Source organism: Arvicanthis niloticus, unplaced genomic scaffold (genome assembly GCF_011762505.2).
Source record: "Arvicanthis niloticus isolate mArvNil1 unplaced genomic scaffold, mArvNil1.pat.X pat_scaffold_195_arrow_ctg1, whole genome shotgun sequence".
Lineage (NCBI taxonomy): Eukaryota > Metazoa > Chordata > Mammalia > Rodentia > Muridae > Arvicanthis > Arvicanthis niloticus.
In genome coordinates this window covers 445-14,681 of record NW_023045816.1, presented here as the reverse complement: position 1 = coordinate 14,681, position 14,237 = coordinate 445, and the positions used below count along the sequence as shown (strand labels likewise).

At 52.7% G+C, this 14,237-nt stretch overlaps 1 protein-coding gene across 3 annotated transcripts; it reads right to left on the bottom strand.

Annotated features, from left to right (window-relative positions):
* Positions 1-681: 681 nt before the first annotated feature.
* Positions 682-13,274, bottom strand: LOC117701700 (angiotensinogen). 3 transcript variants are annotated; one of them, XM_076706286.1, is made up of 6 exons: positions 13,135-13,164; positions 12,679-12,859; positions 7,324-8,173; positions 3,250-3,517; positions 1,757-1,901; positions 682-1,138 (listed from the first exon to the last, which is right to left on the bottom strand). In XM_076706286.1, the coding sequence occupies exons 3-6, from the start codon at positions 8,141-8,143 to the stop codon at positions 947-949; spliced, it is 1,425 nt and encodes a 474-aa protein (XP_076562401.1). In that variant the 5' UTR covers positions 8,144-8,173; positions 12,679-12,859; positions 13,135-13,164; the 3' UTR covers positions 682-946. The 3 variants fall into 3 exon arrangements, with proteins under 3 accessions (XP_076562401.1, XP_034349114.1, XP_034349115.1); XM_034493223.2 differs by lacking the exon at positions 12,679-12,859 and having other exon boundaries at positions 13,135-13,274; XM_034493224.2 differs by lacking the exons at positions 12,679-12,859; positions 13,135-13,164 and adding an exon at positions 12,921-13,078 and having other exon boundaries at positions 867-1,138.
* Between the last annotated feature and the right edge of the window lie 963 nt (positions 13,275-14,237).

Sequence of the window (14,237 nt, the reverse complement as noted above, 5' to 3'; positions counted from 1 at the left end):
GTCACAGGAACATGCTCTATGCTCCACCTGTCCTTATGGGACCCTGTGGTCTCAACTCCAAGCTCCAGAGCAGCCTATGAGGTTATTCTGTGCTTATGCAGAAACTCCAGCTTAGGCCAGAGAGGCGACTCTTATGTTTTAACACAGAATTTCCCACTGTCTGTGCCCTGTGGGTTCTGCTGTACTCTCTGGTCTTTTCCTGTGGCTAACACACTACATTGCTCACCTGCTTCCTGGTTTGTAGAGGGAGGAGGCAGCCTGACACTGACACACACACACACACCATTTCCTCAGCATAGTCCCAGATCTAGGAGCTGTGGATTTAATCTCAAGGGGACAGATAGAGAAGCAAGTAGCAACCCTGTGTCTGGTGTAAAGGAAGCCCCCTCCACCCAGGTCCTCTCTCAGTGCCACTTGGTGACGGCCCTCTCCTCCACTACCTGGCCGGCACACATTGACCTCCCTGTCAAGAACTTCAGGATCATAGCTCAGCCTGTCAGCTAAACTAAGCATGTCTGTTCTGCTGATAATACTGTGTTTAGCTTATCATTGAAAGACAATTCTCAGCACAGTGAGGAAGATGTTTTCAAAACATGGTGCTAGAGATAAGAAATGGTAAGGCATTGTAGAGACTCTGGAGGTCACGGTCTCACACTCAGTGAACTAATTACAAACCCAGAATAAGGGGACAATGTTCATTTTAATGTTAAAACCCAATTTCGGTTCTCAGATAAAAAGGGGATGCTTTTTGGTTTCAACAACAGTTGTTTGGTCCAAATTTTTTCCAGAATGGCAGTCCTGTGCAGAGTGCCAGCCCCTGGCTCTCACCCCAGTGTCCAAACAAACCCACAGCCCGGGAGGCCAGCTCTGCTGCTCAACATTTATTCTCTGTCAGCACAAGTCTCCAAGGAGACCGCCTCTGCCCTGCCTCAAAGGGACCCAGGCCTCACACCACACTCTGGGGGTTATCCACTCTGCCCAGAAAGTGCAGTGCGCCTGATTCCTGCTCATAGATGGCGAACAGGAAGGGGCTGCTCAGGGTCACGTCCAGTGCCTCAGGTGAGGCAGGCTGCTGGGCAGACTCGGTTGGCTGCTCTTCCTCTCCCGCTTTGAGTTCAAAGAGGATGCTGTTGAGAACCTGCAAAGCAGAGACATCTCTCCTTCAGGAGGGATTACAGGCCAGGGGGACACTGTCCGGCCTGCCAGAAGGAAGTGTGGACACACCTGTCCTCTAAATGGGGGCTGAGCACCAACACCCAGCCCCCACAGAGGCTGCTGCTCAGCATGCCCCATGTCCTCATCTCCACCTGCCATCTTGGTATCTCCCATATTTGGCTAAATGGCACAGTGGGGTCAGTGACTCCCCTACAGTGACTGATTCCCCTCTGTTTCCCAGCATCATTTGCAGTGCCAAGTATCCGGGCACATCTTCTATTTTACATAGTTCTCTATCTACTGCTGAGATGCTTCCCAAAGAAGCTGCAGGTCAGAGCATCGGGGCATTTCCTCTATCCTAACCTACTACAGCTTCATGGAGGATGCAAGGCTGGACTACGCAGGAACAGAGATGGGCCTGGAACTAGAGATGCCAAGAGAGCTAAGGCAAACCGCTGTTCTCCATGTCACTGGGAGCCAGAGAGCCCTGGCGGTGCCTACTGGGCCTGCTCTCTTTTTCTTGCCATGCTGGCCTTGGGCAGCTTCCTCCATGTGGCCATCCACCCTCCCTCCCCTGCGACACAGCCAGGGTGGCACTCACCTCTCCCACTCTGGGGTTAGTATCACCAATCTTGCCCAGATTTGCCTCAGCACCCAAAAGTGTGGACAGCTTGGCCTGGGCCAACAGGTCCTGCAGGTTGTAGGATCCTCCAATGTCCAGCTGAGGCAGGGTCAGGCGGATAGCCCTGTGGAGATAACACCTTTAGAGGCCTGGGGAGCTCCCAACCACTGAGAAAAGAGTGCTCCGTCGGCCAGTGTTGTGTAGCTATGTCCTGAGTTGAAACAGTCCCTGCGGGAAGGACGTGCATAAGACACAGCTGGAGAAGGATGCTCTGGAAGCTGGAAGACTCACAGGCTCCTCCCAGCATTGTATAAACAGGAAATGATTGCTGGGGAAAGGAGACTGGTAGGGCTGCCTCCAGGCTGTGCAGGGAGCTCTAGAGATTTTATGGGTGATCGCCATGCTGCCTCGTGAAGATAACTGCAAGGAATGCTCTTGAACAGCCGAATTCTACTAGGAGGGAGTTGATTCTTGGATGTGAAGTATGTGCCCTATCTGGGGTGAATTCATATTTGCTTGTGTCTCCCCAGGAAGGGCCACACAATACAGGACATTGTCACCCTAAGGAATATCTCAGAAACAAACACAACAAAAACCTCCTGAAACAGGAGGAGGACCTGAAACATCTACTGTGGAGAGCTTGCTGATGGCGGACAGCTCTCTGCCCTTTGTTGTCAGCCTGGCTGTATAAGGAGCACCTTCCCTGGAAAAGCCAAAGATGCTTTTGAATAACAGTCTACTAGGCAGACAGAGTACCTCATCTCTATCATCCGGGCACTTGAGAAGCAGAGGTGTGAGAATTACCACAAACTCTAGACCCTCTCGAAAGCCAAAATGCTAATAACATAATGGCCCCTGTGCTGGAGTGTCCTATGTCAACCTGACACAAGCTAGAGCCTCAACTAAGAAAATGCCTCTATAAGATAAGGCTGCAGACAAGCCCGCAGGACATTTTCTTAATTAGTGGTTGATGGGAGAGGGCCCAGCCCATTTTGAGCAGTATCACCCTGGGCTGGTTGTCCTGGTTCTATATTAAAGCAAGCTGAGCAAGCCAGGGGGAGCAAGCCAGTAAGCAGCACCCTCCATGGCCTCTGCATCAGCTCTCCTGCCCCCAGGTTCCTGCCCTGTTTGAGTTACTGTCCTGTCTTCCTTCAGTGATGAACTATATGATCTGGAAGTGTAAGCCGAAAAAACTTTTTCCTCCCCAACTTGCTTTTTGGTCATGGTGCTCCGTTGCAGCAATAGTAACACTAAAACAGCCCCAGCTGACTCGTTGCCTCTCTGTGGAGGAATGTAGTATCCATAGCTTCAGCGATAACAAGCCATACCCACAACCGCACTGCTCTTGATGGCAGGATGGGGGGAGGCGGCGGTAACCGGAAATACTATTTACGTGAACAGGCTGATGCCTGAGTATGCACCAGATGCCATTCATGCAACTCTACTTCCCAAGGGTCCCGCCCACTTCCTACCGAGGAGGCGGGTTCTTTATCCGAGTCGGGAAGTCGTGCTGGAAGACAAGGGCCTCCACCCTGTCCAGATCTGAGATGCAGTGGGGCTGGATCAGCAGCAGGGTGGCACTCTCACCCAGGGACACGCACGTCATGGAGAAGTTGTTCTGGGCGTCACTCCAGTGCTGGAAGTTGCCGGTGCCCGAGAGCATGGGCACAGACACGGAGGTGCTGTTGTCCACCCAGAACTCATGGAGTCCAGCCAGCTGGGAGAAGCCTCTCATCTTCCCTGAAAGCAGCAGAAACCAAAGGAAAGCTCAACAGGGGTAGGATGGGGAGGTGGGGCGGGACTCTTCCACCCTGGCTCCTGCCTCAGCTTCCTCGCTTGTATTCCCGCCATGACACAGGCACAGGCCTGGAAACTTCACTCTCAGCTGCTCTCTGCCACTTTTGCAAATTGCAGCCACTTGAGCTCCCAACAGAGATTCCCCAAGGGCAACAGAAGACACATCCCATAATGGTGTGGGGTCTGAGGTCTCACATCTGACATCTGAGGGACTTGGTCTGCCTCTCCCTGACCAGGCAAGCTCAACCCAGGCCCGTTCTGGTTGGCAAACTCACTTTTTAAAACCTTAGAGATTATGGTCTGGAGAGATGACTCCATAGATAACTACTTGCTCTCTGGGACTGATGACCTGTGTCCAGAGCCCCAGTCCCTTGTAACAGCCAGGCATGGCTGTGCAGGTCCATAATGCCAGCACTAGGGATGAGGAGATAGACAGACCCTTGGAGCTCACTGGCCAGCCTAGCAAAAATGGTGAGCCCCAGGTTTGGTAAGAAACACTGTCTCAATAAATAAATAAATAAATAAATAAATGAGAAAAACAATAAAAGACACCCAGCCTGTTTCTCTATGCACAGGGCATGCATATACATATACCACACACACATTTAAAAAAGAAAAGAATAGATATTTTTAGAGCAGCATTCGATTCCCAGCAACACGGAGCAGCTGGTTTGGCTTCCTGAGTCCTGCTCTTGCTGTCTCACCATGGAGTCCTTTTGAAGCCATCAGTGAGCAGACACAGACATCCCATCTGCTCCCAGAAACCTTGGTTCACATGGTGCCTGCTCTGATTGGACACTCAGCCGGATTAGACAAGCCTGCCATGACCTCGCCCAACCCTGAGGCATCACCAGAGCCTTTTCTCTCTGCCTACCTACAGCAGCCTGCTAGAGACTGGGCCCTGTCTCACAAGCAACGTATTTGATTGCTGCTGCCCAAGCTCCTGGACCAAGACTCCAAAGTCCAGCATACCTTGCCTAGAGACAGATGTGACTCTACAATGACCAGTGACCAATGCATCAGAGCACAGGGCCTTGGGGCAGGGATGAGTGTTCTCTCTCTCTCTCTCTCTCTCTCTCTCTCTCTCTCTCTCTCTCTCTCTCCTGCTGAGGGCAGGAGTGAACTAGGGACAGGATAGGGAGAAAGCACGCTCCAAGCTGAACTACCCCAGCCAGATGCCACAGGCTCAGCCTGCACTGCACTCAGACGCTGTTGGACTCTCCTTATAATTGCCCTACCTAACACTGAATTCAGGCTCGCACACAACCCCCAGTCCTGCCATTTACCATGAAAGGGATGTTTAGAAGTTCAAGACATAGGGCTGAGACTGAGGTGCAGGCCCAGCTCTACAAAGGATGCCTGCTTGGCTCATGTGGCACCTGCTCTGATTGGACACTCAGCCGGTTCTGGTGTATGAAGTCAGGGGTCACCAGTGTGACTCTAGCAAGAAGGGGTTGAGCATGGTTTGGCTCCACCTAGACTCAGACTCTGAGGAAGTACAATGGTCTTGACCTCAGAGCCCTCTATGGTGAGTGACAAAAGCCTTTCCCTAAAGGCCAGGAGAGCGGCTCACACCTGCGATCCCAGCACTCAGAACACTGAGGTAAGAAGTACCCCAGAGACGTCAAGCCAGTCCAAGGCACTCGGTGAGACCCTGCCACATACATGCAGTTCACAGGAGAGAGAAGCTGACAGTCACCTCAGGGACCTCGAGGTTCTGCAGTTTAGGGGGAAAGCACTGAATTTTTATCTCTAGCAAAAAGAAATGAGAAACAGGAGAAGGCTTTGAGAGAGACCAAAGCTCTTTCCCTGTTCTCTCCATGCTCCCTAGACCCCTCCCTGTTCGTCAGCCCTACTCTGGGCTGAGTCAACTTCCCCCCAGTCATATCCCCTAGTCTCACGGACCTGCCAGGGCCATTCAAGCTCTGGGGACATCAAGTACTGGGCAAAGAACACTGGAGAGACCACAAGCCCAAGGCCACGAGGCTTCATTAGATACAAATACTTAACTGTCCCCAAGGCTATTGCTAAGGGAACCTGGAGTTTCTGAGGCAGTCTGCAACCTCATGGGTGTGAGGAAGAGGGTAGGCCTCTAGCAGATGGAGATGAGTGGGAAGTCAGGCAGCAGTGAGGTCAGGACAGCACAGGTGAGCATCCAGGCCTCTGAGCGCTGACACAGTTCATCTTTTTCCTTCTTCCCCCCCCCCCCACACTTCCCCTTCCTCATCTCCTTCTTCTTTTTCTTCCCCCCTCTCTTCCTCTTCCTCCATTTTCCCCTCCTCTTTTCCCTCAACCTCTTTTTCCTCTTTCTCCCCTTCCTTCTCTTTTTCCTCCTCCCATTCTTCCTCCCTTCTTCCTCCCATTCCTCATTTTCCTCCTCCTTCCTGTTCCTCTTCCCTTTCCTTCTCTACCTCTTCCTCCTCCTCTTTCTTCTCTCCTTTCTCCTGAACCATCTTCCCATTCCTCCTCTCCTCCCTCCTCCTTTTCCTCCTCCCCCTTTCTCTTCCCCTCCCTCCTCCCCTCCCTCCTCCCCTCCCTCCTCCATTCCTTCCCTTCACCCTCCTCTGTCTCCTCCCGGCTGGCTCTGCAGTCTGGGTCTGTGAAATCAGGCCTCCTCTATGGACCAACAGTGTCGCCCTTTTGAAGTGCTCCTTTCTCAGTGACAGTCTTCCCAGGTTTTCTCATAAGGATGATGGCTCAGTTCTAGACTCCTATCCAACTTACACAGGTGTAGCCACCCTTCACCAGCCTCAGGGCTGGCCCTTTTCCTCAGCATTCTGGTCTCTCCCTTTCCCAGTCTCAAGACAGGCCAAGGTCTTTCCCCATGTGAATTCATAGACTGCAAAGATATTGTCACAGTGGCCAAGTCCTCCCTGATCCCTCTACCTCTACCCCATGCTGGGATGTCTTCCTGCTGGCCCCCATCGACGCACCCCTCCCCTAGTAACCATCAATTTAAAGATCTGGGACCCTGGCAAATGCTCCCAGGATGGTGTCCCTGGACCATTGCACACCTTTGGGTGGTATATTGCCCTCCCCCCACCCCCCGCCCCGTGCTCACACCTGCAGTACTGTCACAGGCCAAGGTCTGACCTCCTAGGAATAAAACTGTCCTACTCAGCCCACAGGAGAAAGAGCATCCTCCCAGGGTGTGCTCTCTCTGAGCCCCGCCCCTCCACACCCCCACCCTGATCTCCTGAAGCTTTGGGGGATGTTTGCCCTTGGCCTTCTCCAACCTGTTACTACTCACTCCCTTCCACCTCACAGTTAGCGCTGTTCCATGCAGTGCTGCCTCAGGCTTCGCCCTTGTTGGGGGGTGGGGGGGTCTCCATACTTGCTGATGTTTAATAAGAAACTTGGAGGGTCAGGTTCTCCTGTCCCTGGAAGACCCCTGCCCAGTCTTACAAGTAGTAAGAGGTCATCGGATGGATGAGCAGCTTCCTGGACTGGGACATATGGGCAGCTCCCCGTGTTAGCAAGTAAGCTGGGTGTTCCTGCAGGGGTCAGTCACCCTAGTCTCCGAAGCATGACACAACCCAGAAGGACAGTTGGGTGGGAGGCAGAGGTTGTGCCATCTTGAATCTTGAGCCAGGTTTGCTTTTTTTTTTAGCCTCCAAGGCATCACCAGTAACACCGACGCAGAAACCTGTCATCTCTATCCATCTCACACATGAACCACGGGGATGTCATGGAAACCCAGTGCCCCCTCTGGTACAAGCCAGGGCCAGTGACCCAAGCGTTTGCCTCACCTTGGAAGTGAACGTAGGTGTTGAAAAGTAGGGTGCTATCTGTGCTGACCCCCTCCAGTGGCAAGTTCATCTTCCACCCTGTCACAGCCTGCACGAACCTGTTGATCTTCTCTGCGGCAAGAGCTGGGTCAGTGGATAAGTCCAGAGAACGTGGGAAGAGGGCAGGGGCAAAGGGAGCCAGGCTTTGAACAAATGGCTGCTTTAGGCGCAGGCCTGGGGCAGTGAATAGGCCCACCACGGTGGACTGTAGCAGGGGCATCTGGCTGCTGCTCCCACCCTGGGTGACCAGCAAGCCCTGAACGGCCTGCAGGGCAGTGAGGACCTTGTGTCCATCCATTCGGGAGGTGCAGTCTCCTTCCTTCACAGGGACACCCAGCAGCGCCTGCAGCTGTCTGGCCGTGGGATCCAAGGATCCAAGGTAGAAAGAGACCATGGTGCCAAAGAGTGCTGGTGGAGAGAGAATGGCCACACCCCCTGCCTCTCTCAGCATCTTGTACATGCGGAAGCCCATGAAGTTGGCAATCATTGCAACCTGGGCAGCCCGCTGCCGATCCTCAAACCCCAGCTTCTCAGTGGCCAGCACGAGCTGGTCACGCAGGGTCTTCTCATCCACTGGGGAGGTCTTGGCCTGAATGGGCACAGGCTCAAAGGTCGGCTCTGGGAGTGTGTCCACATTGGGGTTCTCCAGCTGGGCACAGGTGCTCTTGCTGTAGTAGAGGAGATAGAAGGGGTGGATGTATACGCGGTCCCCAGCAGTCAGGCTGAACCAGGTCAGGATGCAGAAGATGGTGGCCTTCAGGCCTGCCCCCGTGGGAGTCATCGCTGATCTGTGTGCTTGCTTCTGCGTGCCCTGGAGTAACATTTTGTGAGAGTGACAAGCGGTTATTTGGAGCCCTGAAGCCAACCAAACCTTTAGCTACCCTGGTATTCCCAGTGGCTGTGTGTAATTTGCATTCTATGGCTAAACTGCCATGTGCTGTTCCCACTCTCCGAGCTACTGGCTTTGGAAGTTGGGATGACTTTTCCTCATCCCCATTCCAGGGTGTGTAAGCATGTTTGTCCAGTTGTCTCCACTGGGTAGTGTCTTGAGAGACTGATTGGGTGTTTGCCATGTGTCTGGTGCTTCTATCCATCCCTTGCTATCTGTTTCTGCTTTTGTTTGATATGTACTTAAGAACTCACTCAAAGCCAAAAGCAAGGCTGCCATAGATGGCCCAGGAGAAGGCACCTACAGCTTGGGTCAGTCAGGAGAAGGAGTGCAGTCAGAGATCCCTGGGAACCCAGCATGATCCATATGGAAAGCATACTGCCATCCACTGAGTTGTTCCCACACTCCAGAGCCCTGGAGTGTGACTGTTTGGGAACAGAATCCAGGGCCTCGAGTTGCTAGGTAGGTGCTGTACGGTTACAGACAAGGTTTCGTGCAGCTCTGGCTGGTCTTGAACTCACTACGTACAGATTAGGATGACTTGGAAGTTCCGATCCTCCTGCCTCCACCTCCCTCATTACAGGTGCACCCCACCACTTGTAGTTTATAAGGAGGCTGGGAATCAATGCAGGCTCTCGCGCATGCTCGGAAAGCATTCTACCAACGAGCTATGTCTCTAAGGTTCAATAAGTTGCCCTGGCTAACCTTGAATTCATCCTGTATTCTAGGCAGCTTTGAGCTGTGACCCTCCTGCTTCAGCCGCCTGCGTAGCTGGGATTACAGGCCTGCTCCACCACAGTCATCAGATTGTGACTGTATTTGGAGACAGGGCCTTTGAAGACAAGGTAAAAGGAGCACCTCGCCAGTGGGCTCAGTTGCAAATTAACTGGCATTCTTATACACAGAGGGCAGCAAGGGACAGGGCTACAGATCAGTTGGTGAAGTGTTTCTATTGCAAGCTTGAGGACCTGACCTGGCTCCCCAGAACCCATGTAAAAATACTAGGTGTAGTAGCATATGCATGTAACCTCAGCGCTCAGGCACTGGAGACAGGTAGATTCCTGGGGTTTGACTCCCTAGGATTCTCTGGCAAATTAGTGTAGCCTAATAGGTGAGCTCTAAGTCAATCAGAGACCCTGTCTCACAGGAGATGAACACCATTTGGACATGACATGAAAGGTTGCCATCCAGTCTCTATACACATGTGGACACACTTGTACATGCAAACACATGTGTACACACGTGTACACACACACACACACACGAGGATATCAGGATACAGGAACAGGGAAATCTATTAGACTCACAAGGAGAGGAGGGGATCCACAAGCCAAAGGCAGAGAGGGGCCTCAGGAGAACTTGGCTCTGACCAGGCCTTGCTTTGGGTTTCTGGAGGCCCTCTTGTTATCATACTAGGCTGTGGCACAGTCTTGGTAGAGCCAGGCATGCAAGTGACAAAGGCTATGAGTTCATCCCTGGAGAAGGACATGTGGACTGCCCACTGGTCTTTGTGAAGCCCTTGTGTTCACGTGGGTGTGCCCTGAGATTGATTTTAGTGGCCATGAGATCCTAGCCTGCAGCCAGAGTTGGGAGGCAAAAGTCTCGCCTGAGCCTGGGTTCTTCATGCCTGTTCTGTGCTCCAGGCAGGCTGGATCCCACACAGCGGCTACAGAAGACTCCATAACTAGCCTGTCTGCCCAGCCTGCTCACCCTAAGTTGGCTTCAGTGGTCTGTGGTGGGCCAGGAGTTGATTTGTCAACTTCCCAGATGGCTATGAGGCACAGGAAGGGCTTGGGACTCTGGCCAGTCATGGGGTGGCCCGTTGAGCTGGATAGCCTTTTCCCTTGAACCTCAGCCCTGCTTCCAGCCTTGGCTACCACACACAGTACATAGAGTTAGCCTGGGATCTCAGAGGAAGGTTCCTAAGCTGACTCTGCAAAACCTACCCCTTACTCCCCCAATCCTGACATGGGGAGGTGAGTCTTATCCATCCTTCAGTTCTGACCAAGTGGACCACGTGCACTTGCTTCTATAGAAGGAACCAGCCTGACACAGGGCTTCCTGCCCCTTACCTCACCATGGCCACCACTGCTGGGCGTTGGCACCTCAGCCCTGGCTGGAGGTCACCTTGACCCTACCTCTCTGCTGCTTTACCTTCACATGTACAACTTCCACCTTCTGTTGTGCTCAACAAACCACCCGAGAGGTCCCTAAGTGAAAATCTTAACACCCAGCATTGTTCTGTTGAAGGTGCTATGGACATTTAGGGTGTATGTCCTAGTGGGGGCCCCAAGGCCACGGGGAGGGGGTATGCCATTAAGAGGAGTGGCAGGACCTGTGTCTTTCCTTCTTCATTGGTTTTGGTTCTTAGCTGCATGGGAAGCAGCTTGTTTGGCCAAATGCCATCACCGTCGCCAGCTGACACCCCAGCAGGTCCCAAGCAACAAGTCTGCCTGAATTTGACCTGTAACTCCAGCACCATGAGCCAAGACAAACCTTTCTCTTTATAAGTTAATGATCTCAGAATGTCACTATGGTGTTGCAAAGCTCCGAGGTCACCCTGGCCTCCCACACCCGGGGCGTGGCGCTTGCCTGGGCTGCACAGAGAATATCCTCCACAGACAGGCAAGGTACTCTTTGCTCTGTTCTGGTCATTCCACTGGTCACCTCGGGCTTCTGACTGTCCAGTACTTCTTCCTCCTGGCTCCACCCACCATTCTCAAAGAAAGTTTTGTGGTTTGGAAAAGCAGAGTAGAACACTCTGCCTGTTACCCACTGGCCCTTCCTAGGCAGAGGGGTGACTGCGTGCTGCCCACTTGTGCGTTATAAACCAAGGCACAGTAGGGTCAGGACCTGCCCTGGGTGCCCCTGCAGCAGGGTGAGCCATGGGGGTGGATATAACACTTCCCACATTGCCGTTCCTGTGAATGGCCTCTATCCTGGGGGCTGTGCCATGGCTGCTGTCCCAGGAAGCACATCACCACTGTCCTCAGGCACAAGTGACTGTTTGCTCTCAGCTGTAAGCTTCTGCCTGTCAAGTTCACTCAAAGTGAGATTGCAGCAGGAGAACAGAGGAGATCTCTCTCCCTTCTATCCTCTCCCAACCAGCCGCTTCTTTGTGTCCCTGTCTTGTGGTCCCTCAGGGCTATGTTGCCTGTCCTGTCATTATCAGGATGCATTTCCAGGGCTGTCTACCACCACCAGCTCATCTTTACCACTCAGAATCTACCCCAGGCTCCCCACACCCCTCCCTCACCTCTTCTGTACCTAGCAGCCACCGAAAGCACCTTGTACCCTGTAGTGGTGTATTTACTATGTGTCCTACTGGTCTGCCTCCCACAGGAACCTGAGTACTACAGGTTAGCCCACCTTCCTAAGGTCATCCTGGGACAGCCATGGATAGAGTCATCAGTGTCATTTGTAGAGGAACAGACAAGTCTTGTGACCTGCACCAGGTCACACAGCCGGGACGCAGACCTGACGCTTAATTTCACGAGTGGCATCTAGACACAACACACATTGCCTCTTGAAAGAAACAAGGAACAGAGGAGCCTGGGGCGGGTTCTGCACGGAAGAGCACTTTGTTGCACAAATATGAAAATCTGGGTTCATGTCCCCTGACCCCTTGTGAAAAACCAGTCACAACCGCATACTCCCCCAACTCTAGAGACGTGGAAGGAGGAGACAGGATGATCTCCAGAGCTTCCTGGCTGCCAACCTAACCCCAGCTTCAGTAAGTCCCTGTCTCAAGGGACTAAGGAGGACAGTAGCTGGCAGGACACCTGGCGTCCTCCTCTGGTCTCTATCTGTGTTCATGGCTCCTGTGTCTCCATGCTCCTGTCTCACAGTTTACATATACACATACATACATGCATACACACACACACATACATACACACGCACATACATACACACACATCATACACACACATGCCACATTCACATGAATACACACATACCTTGGTCTGGGCATGGTGACATAATCAAGAGGCAGAGGGAGACAGAATTTTGTGAGTTTTAGGACAACCAGAGCTACACAGTGAGACCCTGTCTAAAAATGAGGCCAGCACGCTCTACAGAGTGAGTTCTAGGACAGCAAAGGCTACAACAGAGAAACCATGTCTCAAAAAACAAAAGTAAATAAATAAATAATATGCACACACACGACACAGCACACCACACACACACACACACACACACACACACACACACCACGTTAAAAATAAAGAAGGAGCTCTCTTTTTGCTTAGCCTGACACGTATCAAAGTACTTCCATGTTACTGGGAGCTCCAAACTTAGCCCCAACCCTAGAGAATCTTAGAACCATGAGGAAACCTGTTTACAGAGGGGTAAGTTGAGGCTGTACAGGACATGGTGAGAAGCCGCAAGACACAGACCCCAGCATTGAGCCTGGACAGAGATGCTACCTGAGATGACCACAGGACTTGTCCCTTCTTGCTGCTTGCAGTCTGAACAATGAAGCCTTGTTCTCTTTTCAAGCTGGAAGAGGTCCAGTGGACTTGGCCACCCTAGTGCTGATCCTGTGAAAGTCCTCCTGCCTTTGAGGACCCATCTGGGCTCACAGGAAGCAGAAGGCCTGGCTCTCCCCTAACAGAAGACAAGCAATTCCCAGTAAGCCCAGAGTGGTGACCGGCAGGGGACAGCTTACCTGGACATCTAGCCTTTCAGGAGAGAAGCAGTCAGTGCTCACATCTCATGAAGCACCTGCTACCACAGACTTCTGGCTCCTCACTCAGAACAAATGCCATCCAACCCTTTCCAGTGTCTCTGCCCAGCCCTGCCTCCTCGGCCATACACAGCTCAGCTCCTGCCCAGCCAGATCCCATGAAGGACCAGAAAGGAACCAAGAGGGCTCTGCTTACCGTCAACTCCAGCCTAGACAAACACAGCTATCCCCTAGTGACCCAAACAGGCTTATTTATACTTGAGGGGTGGAGATGGATCTATTCCCAGGCTACTCTGTACAGAGGCTTGGGGAGGACCCAGGTCGGGGGACCATGGGAATCCAGGCTTGGCCAAGATGGAGCAAGGCCAGGGCGATGTTCCTCTGGGCCCCTTCCAGGAAGCCCTAGTGGCAGATGAGCTCCGTGCAAAAATGGGCTGGCATTGAGTTACACATTTACCCCAGTTCCCTGGAGCTGGGACTACAGTCACAGGACTGGCTGGGTTGTGACAACCTGAAGCCAGCTGTACTGGCCTTGAGACGTAAGCCCCTTGTGATGCACTTGTAAGCCTCTCAGGACATGCCGGGAAGGGGCCCACCTGCAGGAGGTGAAGCTCACGTCATCGGCTGTTCTCGGGATGGATGAGAGCAACCTTGACCAGTTGTAATTACGTTAGTTGCCTGTTCTGCACAGGGGCTTCCAGTGGACTGTGGATACACAGTACCTTCTGGAAGGAAGCACGTTCTGGAAACTTCTAGCCCAGCTGATGAGGCTGGGAAATTCCAACTGTGGTGAAGCCATATTGAAACAAAATGTTCTGAGCTTGTGGATGAAAGGTGGCTGTTTTGGAGGCTGGAGGTTTTGGAGCGTTGCCCCTGGATGTGGAGAAGAGTCACGAAGGTTTAGGGGATAAGACTGGTGGTCACCAAGGAAGGGTGGGAGCTGAGAGGACAGCAGGGGTAGGCCTGGAAGACGGTCCTCCCTGCAGTCCACCATGAGTGGTGACTTGCTTGCATTGCATCCAGAACTTCAAGCAATCTCTTGGCCATGGAGTTGACACAGGCACAACCTGCCTTCGCCCTAAAGTGGCACAGGAAAGCAAAGGCGGGAAGGGAGGATGGGCAGAGCAGTCCCTGGCTTAGAAGACAGATACACCATACAGAACTTGACAGCGTCTAAGCTGGGCTCTGGAAAGCGACCTTCTCTGGGCACTGATGTAAAATAACTACCAGAAGATCTCAGTGGGAGGCCAGTTGTAGGATGCAAGGCTGCTGCAGCCATGAGGGTCTGCACTCAAGACT

Bases quoted from the DNA above. Each gene is read 5' to 3' on its own strand.
- LOC117701700 (XM_034493223.2), bottom strand. From the start codon at position 8,143: ATGACTCCCACGGGGGCAGGCCTGAAGGCCACCATCTTCTGCATCCTG. The intron at 3,518-7,323 runs GTGAGGCAAACG...TGCTGCTTTCAG, and splicing joins CACCTACGTTCACTTCCAAG to GGAAGATGAGAGGCTTCTCC. The intron at 1,902-3,249 runs GTAGGAAGTGGG...TTATCTCCACAG, and splicing joins ATAAAGAACCCGCCTCCTCG to GGCTATCCGCCTGACCCTGC.